At 36.4% G+C, this 11,655-nt stretch overlaps 2 protein-coding genes across 3 annotated transcripts; one reads left to right on the forward strand and one right to left on the reverse strand.

The window, feature by feature from the left end:
* Positions 1-77: 77 nt before the first annotated feature.
* On the forward strand, positions 78-8,979 carry LOC108164426 (fibulin-1). Of its 2 annotated transcripts, XM_017300106.2 has the most exons (13): positions 83-326; positions 565-1,062; positions 1,133-1,459; positions 1,877-2,152; positions 2,224-2,306; positions 3,370-3,427; positions 5,352-5,636; positions 7,135-7,272; positions 7,333-7,783; positions 7,843-7,972; positions 8,072-8,160; positions 8,407-8,637; positions 8,746-8,979. In XM_017300106.2, the coding sequence occupies exons 1-13, from the start codon at positions 104-106 to the stop codon at positions 8,906-8,908; spliced, it is 2,952 nt and encodes a 983-aa protein (XP_017155595.1). In that variant the 5' UTR covers positions 83-103; the 3' UTR covers positions 8,909-8,979. The 2 variants fall into 2 exon arrangements, with proteins under 2 accessions (XP_033250303.1, XP_017155595.1); XM_033394412.1 differs by lacking the exons at positions 7,135-7,272; positions 7,333-7,783; positions 7,843-7,972; ... (1 more) ...; positions 8,407-8,637; positions 8,746-8,979 and adding an exon at positions 5,954-7,042 and having other exon boundaries at positions 78-326.
* A 9-nt stretch (positions 8,980-8,988) lies between these two features.
* Positions 8,989-10,682, reverse strand: LOC108164427 (adapter molecule Crk). Its single transcript, XM_017300107.2, has 6 exons — positions 10,403-10,682; positions 10,117-10,239; positions 9,843-10,047; positions 9,653-9,781; positions 9,442-9,588; positions 8,989-9,383 (listed from the first exon to the last, which is right to left on the reverse strand). Exons 1-6 carry the CDS (start codon positions 10,432-10,434, stop codon positions 9,126-9,128), a joined length of 894 nt encoding a protein of 297 aa, XP_017155596.1. The 5' UTR covers positions 10,435-10,682; the 3' UTR covers positions 8,989-9,125.
* Positions 10,683-11,655: the final 973 nt, after the last annotated feature.

Below are 11,655 nucleotides of genomic sequence, written 5' to 3' on the forward strand. Positions count from 1 at the left end.
CTATTCTTTGTTCTAGAATTTTATCTACGCTAATCCCAATATAGATGTAGCTTCAGAATCACTGGCTGCACATGTGCCAGTGCTAGTGCTAGTGTCTGAGGCAATGTGGACAAGCGTACGCGCACAATATTCATTCTTAGTTTCCATTATTGTCTGGTTTGTTCAGGTCGTAAACAGCTTCCTAACGCTTCCTTTGTGGCACGTTAATGAAGTCAGTGATACAAAAACACCGGTTAAAATGATTACTTCGATCAAATTTAGAAAAATATGGCTTATTATTTATACAATGATGGCTTGGCACAATGCCGCAGAAACCTTGGCAAGCGGTAAGTAGATTATAAGTAAGTATTAATAATTATTACTAGCACTTAGCTGCATAGTATTCTATTCGTTTAAATAAAATAAAAAATCAGTTAAGTTTATGTACATAAATACGTGTTTACATTTTAGGAATTAGTCTAACAACTCAAATACTTTGCTTTCAATATTCCCGTATTTAGTATTGCGTTTTTATTATTATTATTATTTTAGTTAAACGTTCAAGTAAATTTTTTTTTTCCATAGACAACATTTCCGATTATATTAGAAAATGTTGCATAAGTGGGCTTCGGCAAGCACGAACTATGGATATTCAGTCCTGTGGAAATATTGATTCCTCCGTATCCATTATACCGCCATTGTGGCTTGGACTATGTCATTCCACCTATGAAGTGTGCTGTTCCCGAGAATTAGACCACAAGAATTGTGAATTGGGTCGATTGGCTGCTTTAAACAGAACGCGGTGTGACACGGAAGTCAATTCGAACTCTAATGCCTATGCGGGCTGTTGTCGAGCGTGTCAAGTTGGCTTGGCAGTTAAGGCAAGTAAACAGAACTGCAGTGATCCATTATTTTCATTTCTTTCTGCTATTGAATCCTATCGGACTTGCTGTTACGAAGACAGTAATTTAAATTCAAAATCCGATGAAATGTTTAATGTAAGTCAACAAATAGAAGGCGACATGGGTCCTGAAGAGTATCTTGAGAATTCATCCGATGGTACGATAGTCCTAACAGACGACGGTAAGCCTCAAGTGGTTTCTCGGCTCCTTGGAAAACAATTCAACTGATTGCTTCTCTATTGAAAATATAGACGACATTTGTGGCAAAATTCCAAACCTGTGCGCTCACATCTGTGAGAATACATTTGACGCATATCAATGTAAGTGCCACTCAGGATTTAAACTAGACAACAACAACGTTACATGCTCATCGGTGAAAAATAACATATGTCCCGATGGATACTACATGGATCAACACCATGGCAAGTGCGTTGACATTGACGAGTGCAGCGAGAAACTTCATGAGTGCACGTTGACCCAGTACTGCCACAATACGATTGGCAGCTATCATTGTCTAAATATAAAATTCAACAAGTGTCCATCAGGATATCACTATGCTAACGAACTAGAATGTGAAGGTGAGTCCTGCTAAACTTATGTCTTTATATTTTACCTTATGTAATGCTGAAGAGAAATAGGAATAGGAATTAAACACAGTTTTCGCGCTGTTAGTGCTTATTCTCAAAGCGAAAATGTTCTTAAAAATTATGTGAAATATGTATAAAAAACAAAAACATATACATATGTATATACTTTTCAGCGTCGCTTTTAAGTTACTGTAACGAATTAAGTAGGCTGACTATTGTTGTCATGCCGGAATATATTTGAGATATCTAGTCTTGGCTAGACTAGACTTTCCAAATTCTTTTGGAAATAAAGTCTCTCTGTTTAAATATAAACTAATTATCTGTCTCCTTTACTCATGTAACAATACATATTTATTAAGTAAACTGTAAAAAAAAAATTTGTATTAACAGCATTTTATACTTATGTAGATGACAATGAATGCGAAGAGTCGCCGCCGCCATGTGAACCTGACCAACAATGCTCCAATCACGCCGGTGGCTTTAACTGTACCTCAGCTGAGAGTCAATCCTGCGAAATAGGTTTTTATCTCGAGGAGGGCACTTGCTCTGATATAGACGAGTGCAAAAATAATGGAACACACACCTGCCATGCTCATCTTCTGGAGTGTATTAACACTATAGGCAGTTTTTCCTGCCAATGCCAGATGGGGTTCCGTCTGGATACTACTCAAAATGTGTGCGTCGGTATGTTGTACGACTTTCAGTATTGTTTCTTATATAATTTTCTTACAATACACACTTGCCTACCTGTACAGACATTAATGAGTGTTCTATTAACAATCACAACTGCCTACCAACTCAAAGATGTGATAACACGATCGGTTCATATATTTGCACGGTAAGTAAATTCGTCAGTAAAATCAGCAATAGCATTGACTGGACCAGCTGGAGGACTCGCCGAGTCATCAGTGGCGGCCTTACCCACCATTGGGTCATTGTCATTTTCTGTGTTGAACTCGAGCGTGGATGCGTGGATAGATGCCGATGCAGTCTGCAAATTAGTAGACAGCAGCAGGTGCACCAGCAATTTCAACCTACAGCGATCGCGCTTACCACCATTACCGCGGTAATAGCATCACCGCCATTACCAGCCCAGATGAGACTTGAGCATGGATACCAGTGGAGCGGGAGCGGGGACGGAGGTAAAGCGCAGACAGCGTGTGGATTGCACCTGCCGCAATTGCACCGATGGCGAGAATAAGAAGCGCCTGCACATCTGCTAGATACCCGACTGCCAGAAGGGCTTCATAATTCCTATAACTTACAGGCAAGAAGCACTTCCAGTGCCGTTTGTGCAACAAGAATTTCGCGCATAAGTATATGCTAAGCACGCACGTCAAGAATTGCAGTCGTCGGCAACTAGACGACATATTACGAAACAGACGACAACGAAGAGGATGAGGGGGTGATAACTGAAGAGGATGACGAGGAAGATCAGCATCAGCCAACAACTCATGTCGATATTGACTCAATGACTCAATCGATGCACCTATAAGAGTCCCTGCCACAGAACCCTACGCCTATTATCGTAAACATCATTACAATAGAAATTTGCCAAATATCCATCAAAAAAAAGTATATCTGAAACAGAGTTTATTAGCATAGCTTTTAAAGAAAAAGGAATACACATAAAGGAAATTTTTAATGTGTAATTAAGGTATCTTTAAGAGAGGAAGTAACCACATTAGGGCAATAGCTTTAGATATAATGAGCGCCTGTCTGAACTTTCTTATATGAATATCATATATATTGTTATTATTATTATATCTATATTATATCTATATATCCATACAATACAATTATTCCGTCTGGAAAACACACAAAGTTCATATATTTGCATGGTATCTACACATTCATTTATTATTTCTTAAAGGCTTATTTAATTATTTTTTGTTTTGCAGCGTCTTCAGAGTTGCGGAACGGGCTACACATTAAACGCTGAAACAGGAATTTGCGATGGTAAGAAATCCAAACAGATCTAGTATCGAATTATAATGTCCGCTGCAACCCACTTATTGGTTCTATAATCCGATCCTTCCAATTTCGGGGAATCATTATCTTATTGTTACGTTTATACGGTTCGTATTTTCCGGGTTGAGCATATAAAAGAGAGAGTATTTTTACTAAACATGGAGACTTTATGAAACTGGCGATTTTAAATGTTGTTCGAAACAACTCTGAGCAAAGACAAAAGTCAGCCCACTTAATCTCCATTCGTTACAATATCTATATTTATGTACATATGAGGTATGTTTCTTTATTTATTTATCTCTGATCTCTGATTGCGGAGTAATAGTTTTGCTCGTGAATAATCGCACCAGTGTAGTAAGTCTGTGAACATGGGGTTTATGTTAGCCGTGTTTAGTTTCTTGTTAACTTTTTTTACGATTGCATTTGAAAAGAATTGGAAACCTTTGTGGACCTCTATAGTATTGAAAAGCTTATTATAGGCCATTAGGATGTTTATTACTCATAAAGCTGATCCTTGCGGAATACCATTGTGGAGTGGTTTGTATTCTGAGTACTGGCTTTTGATTTTAACGAGTTTTACGATTAGATTAAATTAAGAAAATTTGTAACGTAGTTTAGAACCTTGGCGTCTATTCTCCACCTATTCAATTTGTCTATGCCTTTTCTTCTGAAGGACAGTACTGCAGTACTCTGGTAGTCTAACAGGGTTAGTTGCTGACTCTCGAGGAGCTTGATGTTGTTAACTAGTCACCATAGTCGATTTGCTATGATCTTGCCTAGAACCTCAGCTATGCACGGGTTGAGCGATATTGGTTGGAGTTTACCAATGTGTTTCAGGAGTACTGTTTTTGAATTTAGTAGTAGATTTTTTAACATAGGGTATGATATCCGGTCCAGACCTGGTGCTTATATTTGATGTTGTTTGCGATCATCGATTGACCCATGTCTGTCTGTCCGTATGTCTATGTCTATGAGCGCCTAGCGCTCAAAAACTATAAGAGCTAGATAACTATATTTTGTATTTCAGAATTGTGTGATATGTGGCATAAGATACGAGAAAACCAGAAAACGCAGCATCGTAGAGAATGATATCTTCTAGACTGCAGAATCTGAACCATATCGTTCATTATTAAAGCCAGAATGAAGAAAACAATTTCATTCTCTCTCGCTCTATCTCTCTCTAACACGCACGTTTCATGGTCGGCTTTGCCTATGGAAAAAACTGAGCGCCTAGATCTCAGAGACTATAAGAGCTAGAGCGACCAAATTTGGTATCCACTCGTGTAATATCGAACATGCACAAATTCACAAATAACTCTTGCTAGATCTCACTGTTACAAGTGTTACGTTCTAACTAATTTGTTGTCTCTCTTGCACGCACTCTTTGTCGTTCGGCGGAGGAGAGAAATACGACTATGCAGAGTTGCGGTCACAACGTTCGTTTCATCGTTTTGAAATTAGGTCCTTTACAATTGATTTGGATTTGGACGATTGTTTCATTATCTGTGGATGTTGGCTCATTATGTCTTCGAAAAATCGAAAAATTAATATGTTTTCTTCTTGGCACTTAAAAACTAGTCCAAATCAATAGAGAGCCAAATTAATTATATTAACATCGGCGGGTTTTTAAGTTATATTCAATATTCAAATGACGACATTAAATAAGGTGCATATATGGTTAGAACCCAAATCTATCACAACGTTTGGTTCACAACGTCGAGAAAAAAATTTAATTTTGTTGAGAAATGCTATCATTAAAAACCACTCCAGAACTTAAAATTCTTTCACTAAATACCAATATAAATTGTTTAAATAAATAAATAAATATTATTATAAATAAAGCGATATAAATATATCCAATATTAAAAATCACAACTAATCGTGAATCCGATACTAAATCTACTCTTTGAAGATGATGATGAATGCGCACTCAATACCCATAACTGCCAGCCGAATTTCGATTGCTACAACACGAAGGGATCCTTTCGCTGCTATAGGAAAACAACAACAAGCACAACAACCACAACATCAACTACTTCAACAACGGCTGCACCTACGTTCAAGGAGCCAGTTTCAAGAACTCACTATTCCCAATATCCCTATCCAATTACTTCTCAGCAGGGCTACTATGGCTCCACTATATATCGGTTACCCTGTTCCACTGGCTTTCACAGGAATAATCTTGGCGCGTGTGTCGGTAAATATAAATTATAGTTCTGCATGAGTGGTAAGAAAAACCGGAATTCGAATTGACAATACTTACAATCAATTGAGTGAAATATAATGCTACGGCGATAAAGTTTGAGTAAGGGTATAGCTATACACACTCACTCAACTCAATTAAATTCGAATACATCCATTCGAATACTAATAGACTTACTTATTTTTTAAATGGAGCCATGAAGATCTCTATTACATGTACCTTTCTCGTAATTAGTTCTACTAGTAATGTTTAGTTCTAATTTTCCTCGCATATCAGTCTAACAGGTATCTTTCCTTCATGTTCGCTTTCAGTTCATTACATACATACTTAATATATAAAATTCTCGTGTTACAAATTTTGTGGCTGAACTCCTCAGATTTTCGTGAAATTTTGTGTGCTATGTTGTGTGCAACATCTATTTTTCATCCCGATCAGACCACTCCTTCGGGTACCTCCCAAACACTATGTCCTTTTTTTTGGGAGGTACCCGAAGGAGTGGTCTGATCGGGTCAAGATTTGGTATGAATAATTTTTTTTACACGCCCTTATGTTTTGACAATGTTTTATCCATCGCCATCTGGAGCTGAAGCACCTGTAAGACCCACAAAATGTTTACTATGATTACCGAGGTAATCTCGCCAATCTGAGCCAATAGCATCTAATGTAAATGTGGCGTCATGAAATTCAAAGAAAATGTTTTGAAAAATATTAAATTGAATAAAACTTTTTCATACACATATGAAATCCCAGTAGGCCGAAACAAAAATTCGGTCCTGGGGTTTGAATATTGTGATGAAATCATTATTCGTTTCACCTCGGAAGCGAAAAAATCTGAAAAAAAACTTAGAATCGAAAGCACATAAAATTTCAAGAAAATCGATTGAGACATTTCGGAGAAGTTCAATAACAAACATTGTAACCCAGGAATTTAATATATTTGAGCCATGCCAATAAGAAGCAGAGGGGCCAATTTGAGTCGTCAAACGATCAAGTCTAGAACCATACGAGATATAAGAGTAAGAATTTCAGGTGAACAAATCCAAGAAAACAATGCAGATGAGCGTGTGAGCATGGCGCGGTTACGTGAATCACAATCGCAAGAGGCCCGAGATGAACGAAATCAACAAAGGCAACTAGGACGGAGAGTAACGCGTAGATACATAGTCGACAGATGTAGAGGAATTAACCAACAACGCTAGAGCATTTATTTCTTCGACTAGCAAAACGTTTGCCGAGTCACCTAGTAATTTATAATATTTATACAGTCAACTGACGGGGCAATCCATATGAGACCATGATCGGAACTATCAACCAGCCATAAGTCAGCAGTAACATAAATAAATCTGTTTCAGAATATATGAAGGGGCCCTTCTGAAATTGAAAAAATTCTATTTGGCGGATATGAAACTCTTCTTTGACATCACCGCGATTAAATATTTGTGCTGTGGGTGGAAATGTTAACTATACGCTTTTCCCTTTTTTACATATGTAGATATAAACGAATGTGTTGAAAAGAATCCTTGTGGTAGCCATGAGCGTTGCATCAACACCAATGGTCATTTCCGCTGCGAAAGCCTTTTGCAGTGCAAGGCTGGCTATAAGTCAACGCCAGAAGGAACATCCTGCATTGGTACGTGGGATGTTTTAAAAAGCATATATCCCAAGCCAAATTAGAATTTTATCAACACAGATATCGATGAGTGCGAGACGGGCGAGCACAATTGTGGCGACAGACAAATATGCCGAAATCGTAACGGCAGCTACATCTGTGCCTGTCCGACCGGTCATGAGCTAAAACATATTTCCAATGGCGTCAGCACCTGCCAGGATATAAACGAATGCGCGCGCGATCAACGTGTGTGTCCTTCGAATGCTCATTGCTTTAATACCATTGGCTCATTTTATTGTGAATGCAAGTCAGGTTTCCAGAAGAAGACAAGCGACGGTGACGACAGTAACACGGCCTGCTTTGATGTGGATGAGTGTCAAGTTATTCCGGGTCTTTGCCAGCAAAAGTGTGTTAACTTCTGGGGTGGGTATCGATGTACATGCAATTCAGGGTACCAATTGGGACAGGACAACCGCACATGCAACGATATTGATGAATGTGAAGTTCACAAGCACTATAAGCTGTGTATGGGGTATGAATTGTCGACAATTTGCCTAGACATTCTTCCAAATCATGTGATCTATTATTCAGATTTTGTATCAACACTGCTGGATCCTACCAATGTACCTGTCCTCGTGGTTACACTCTGGCCTCAGACATGAATACATGCCGCGATATTGATGAATGTGCTGATTCCGTCAATCATGTATGCACTGGTCGGGTATGTTTGTTCGATAAGAACATTTGTATATGAAGAATTTTCTAAATTTTATATAGATTTCATTAAATCGTTTTTTTAAATATTTGCTTGGTTTTTAAGAACGATATTTGCACAAATATTCGAGGAAGCTTTAAATGTACTACTATTAATTGTATTGCTGGATATAGCAACGACCCAGAGCAAAAAAAGTAAGGCCACAGAACAGATAAGTATATTGAAAATAAAATTAAAGTATAATTATTGCTAGCCAAAAATTGTTTAAATTACTTCAACCTAACTAAATAATGCGATACAAAAAATGTTTTGATTTTTGATTGAAATTAATTTACTGATATCCAAAAATAAAAGTTAGACGAACAGAATAACACTTGCGAAAATCGTCGACTAAAGAAGGCACATCTAAAAAAACTTTATTTTTAATTTATCTCTTTCAGCCGGTGCCGTCAAAACAGCAACTTTTGTGAAGGAGAAGATTGTTACACAAAACCCTCAGCTTACACATACAATTTTATAACTTTTGTATCTAAATTGATGATACCGCCGGATGGTCGAACGATCTTTACTCTACGTGGTCCAATGTGGTATGACAATATAGATTTTGACCTCAAAATTGTGAGGATCCAAGCTTCGATGAACATCGAAAGGGCAACTGAGAACCATTTCGAGTTAGTATTCAATTTGTAATTTATTCAGAATTTTGGTGCTGTACTGTGATTTATTTTAAAGGTCAAATTTAAAACTAATTTATTCATATTTTATTTTCTTTAATACAGTACGTTAAAAAGCAACAACCAAGTCAATGTATTACTTAAAAGATCCCTAGAGGGGCCACAGGACATTGAGATGGAACTGAGTATGACAGTTTTTACCAACGGAATGCCGCGTGGGAAGAGTGTTGCAAAGCTATTTCTCTTTGTATCCCAGCACCCATTTTAAGGTTGTCCGATATATGTTATATGTGCATACATAATTATTGTGAAATAAATAATTTGATTGGGTTGATCTGAGCCAGAAAGTTGCATTGGTTTGTAATATGTTTATTAAATATTTTTAATATATGTATTAACAATTGGTATGCACCACTTACTGTTATTTCTTGATACATTTTGTCATAAATTTAAATAAAAATGATACAAAATAAAAAGTGAAAATATTATTGCTCCACCCAATCGTTACTGGCGCTATTTAAACGTACCTCTCCACAGTTATTTCCTAAATCACAATCATCGACAAATTCAACGTGAGTGAATGGGAAGTGGCCCTTGCGTCCATTTAGTTCACCCTCCCATTGGCCATTTATATTAGTTTTAGTGACTTTAATAATGTCACCTATTTCCAATTTTAATGCAGTCTTGTCGTATGCATTGGGCACCCTCGATTGTTTTACCCGAGCGAACGCTGGCAGTTTACGCTAGTGAATACATAGTTACAAATAAATGTTCATTGTATGGTTTAATCATAAAACTTACGTTTAGGTCTGTCCGTTTTAACGTATTACCAAACAGATTGCAAGAGACTGTTGGCGGGTCAGATGAATTATTCAATCGTCCGATAGTAGAACTCGGGTGTCCAAGAACTTGGCTATCGAATCCGTCCTCATCTGTTGCGTCTTCATACTGGCAAAAAATAAATAAGCTGAAGCTAAACTTTTCATCATATATTGTATACGCAAATACGTACCCTTTGCACATAAGGAACCGGTATTTGTCCAACTTGGCCCGATGAATTACGTGCAGTCCACCACTGATCTTCGTCCTTTCGGATTACAGTAAGAACTTCTCCTCTTTGGAAAGGCAAATCGTCTTGATCCTTTGAGAAACGAGGGTAAGATAAAAACTGTGGAATGCTGACAAAATTTTGAAATGCTCACGCTGCCAACAAAATCAAATTTTCCAACTACTTTTTCTACTTTTTTTTGCGCTGGCCGCCTTAGTGGTGTGGTGTCCAAATAGTGCAGTGTGTAAAATGTCAAGAGTTTTGGCAGATTATCAAACGATTGGTCACCAATGCGATACACTATTTGATCCTGTTGTTGAACTTTGTTGATTATATAGTTGCTAACTTTAGTATCTTCTCTAAATTAAAAAGGGGAATAATTAACAGTTTCATGATGGTCTTTTTTTGTAAATCTTTGATTAATTTACCTTACACAGAGTACGTAATCTCCTGCTATCGAGTTGCTGTCACGCACTAAAAATACTCCCCGTTCACGCTCGTTCATTAATACTTCGGTAGCGTCTTGCCGGGACATTGGACCAAAGTACCAGCTGTAAACTCGAGACAAATGTAATTTTAATCGAATGTCTTAGTTATACATACATGTTAGTATCGTAGCATACATACATATATAATAAATACATATGTACAGTGCTATGTTTAGATTATTATTTACAAAAGTACAGTTCATTTCATTTGAATGTCGCTGCTTACCTGCTCTTATCTGACACATCAAATGTATCCATTTTTGATTTTAATATGGCTGGACTGGAGCTTATATCAAGTTAAGTCGACATCAAATGAGACACATGAATTTGGATAACAACTCCAAAATACACATATAAATTATGACTTAATTAAAGGTCTTTTGTAGTTGTTCTGGTGCGCATATAAATTTTTTATGATTGTAACATCATGTTTTAACTTATAAATTAAATAAGACGAAGAATTGTTTGTTTTTTATTTGTGTGTGTACATACGCATATTCTAGTGTTGTGTATTTTTCCTTTTTCAGTCAAAATAGTGTTGGTCGGAACTTCGTTTTGCTTGAAAAATATTTGATATGCTTATAGCTTAAAATCTAGCTTATTTCAAATTTCATTTATTTTTTTTGGCTTAAAAAAAATTTTATATTGTATTACATTATATTTTATTGTATTATAATATTTGTTAATTTTTTATCGAGAAACCGGACAACATCCATTGTCGTTGTTCATCCATATTTGTGTATACATGTATGGTAATTTTTCGTTGATAAATTTCAGTCACACTGCAGTATTGCACATGTTTGCACATTTACATACAAAAAAATGCCGAAAGTGTCTTATGAATAAAGTCCATAATTTCACTTTGTTTGTACATTGCTGAGCACTCGCATAGCCTAATGAAGTGAATAAATTCACATCATTACTTTAATTAAAAATTTAAAAATAATATCAATTATCTATTATTTCGATGTGTTTTAATTGTCAACTTATTTTTAAGATTATTTTTTTAATTTATAGCTTATTCTAGCTTATTTTATTCTTCAATCTAGCTTGTGGTGACTCTCAAAATCTGGCAACACTGCATGGCAGCTGCAAGATATGAGTTTCTCACGGTCAACACAAAAAAAAAACACTTGAACTGGATCGATAAAAAGTTCACAGAAATTAATTTAAACGGTATGAACTAAAGGCGTTTTAATCTATTTTATTCCAATACAAAAATAAAGTTTAATTTTAGTTTTTTGTATATATATTTTACAGAGTAAAACGTTGTTTTGCCAATTAATTTCTTTAATTTTTTTTACTTCGTCATATGAACGATGGGTATGACTAATAAACTGAAGATCCTTATTTCTTCTTCGAATCACGATTTTTCGCGTAGCTGTACGGTCACCAACCACGATTTCAACAACGTCGTCAACAATAGGTGCATTGAATCTACGTATGTATATGCTCTCGAGCTGGTGTTCTATCAGGATT

This window comes from Drosophila miranda, chromosome 5, assembly GCF_003369915.1.
Source record: "Drosophila miranda strain MSH22 chromosome 5, D.miranda_PacBio2.1, whole genome shotgun sequence".
Classification (NCBI taxonomy): Eukaryota; Metazoa; Arthropoda; class Insecta; order Diptera; family Drosophilidae; genus Drosophila; species Drosophila miranda.

Coding starts and splice junctions, on each gene's coding strand:
- LOC108164426 (XM_017300106.2), top strand. CDS start 104: ATGTGGACAAGCGTACGCGCACAATATTCATTCTTAGTTTCCATTATT. Junction 1,460..1,876: donor TAACGAACTAGAATGTGAAG/GTGAGTCCTGCT, acceptor ATACTTATGTAG/ATGACAATGAATGCGAAGAG. Junction 5,637..7,134: donor TAATCTTGGCGCGTGTGTCG/GTAAATATAAAT, acceptor TTACATATGTAG/ATATAAACGAATGTGTTGAA.
- LOC108164427 (XM_017300107.2), bottom strand. CDS start 10,434: ATGGATACATTTGATGTGTCAGATAAGAGCAG. Junction 9,782..9,842: donor AATTTGATTTTGTTGGCAGC/GTGAGCATTTCA, acceptor CGTTTCTCAAAG/GATCAAGACGATTTGCCTTT. Junction 9,589..9,652: donor CGGTTCCTTATGTGCAAAGG/GTACGTATTTGC, acceptor ATTTTTTGCCAG/TATGAAGACGCAACAGATGA.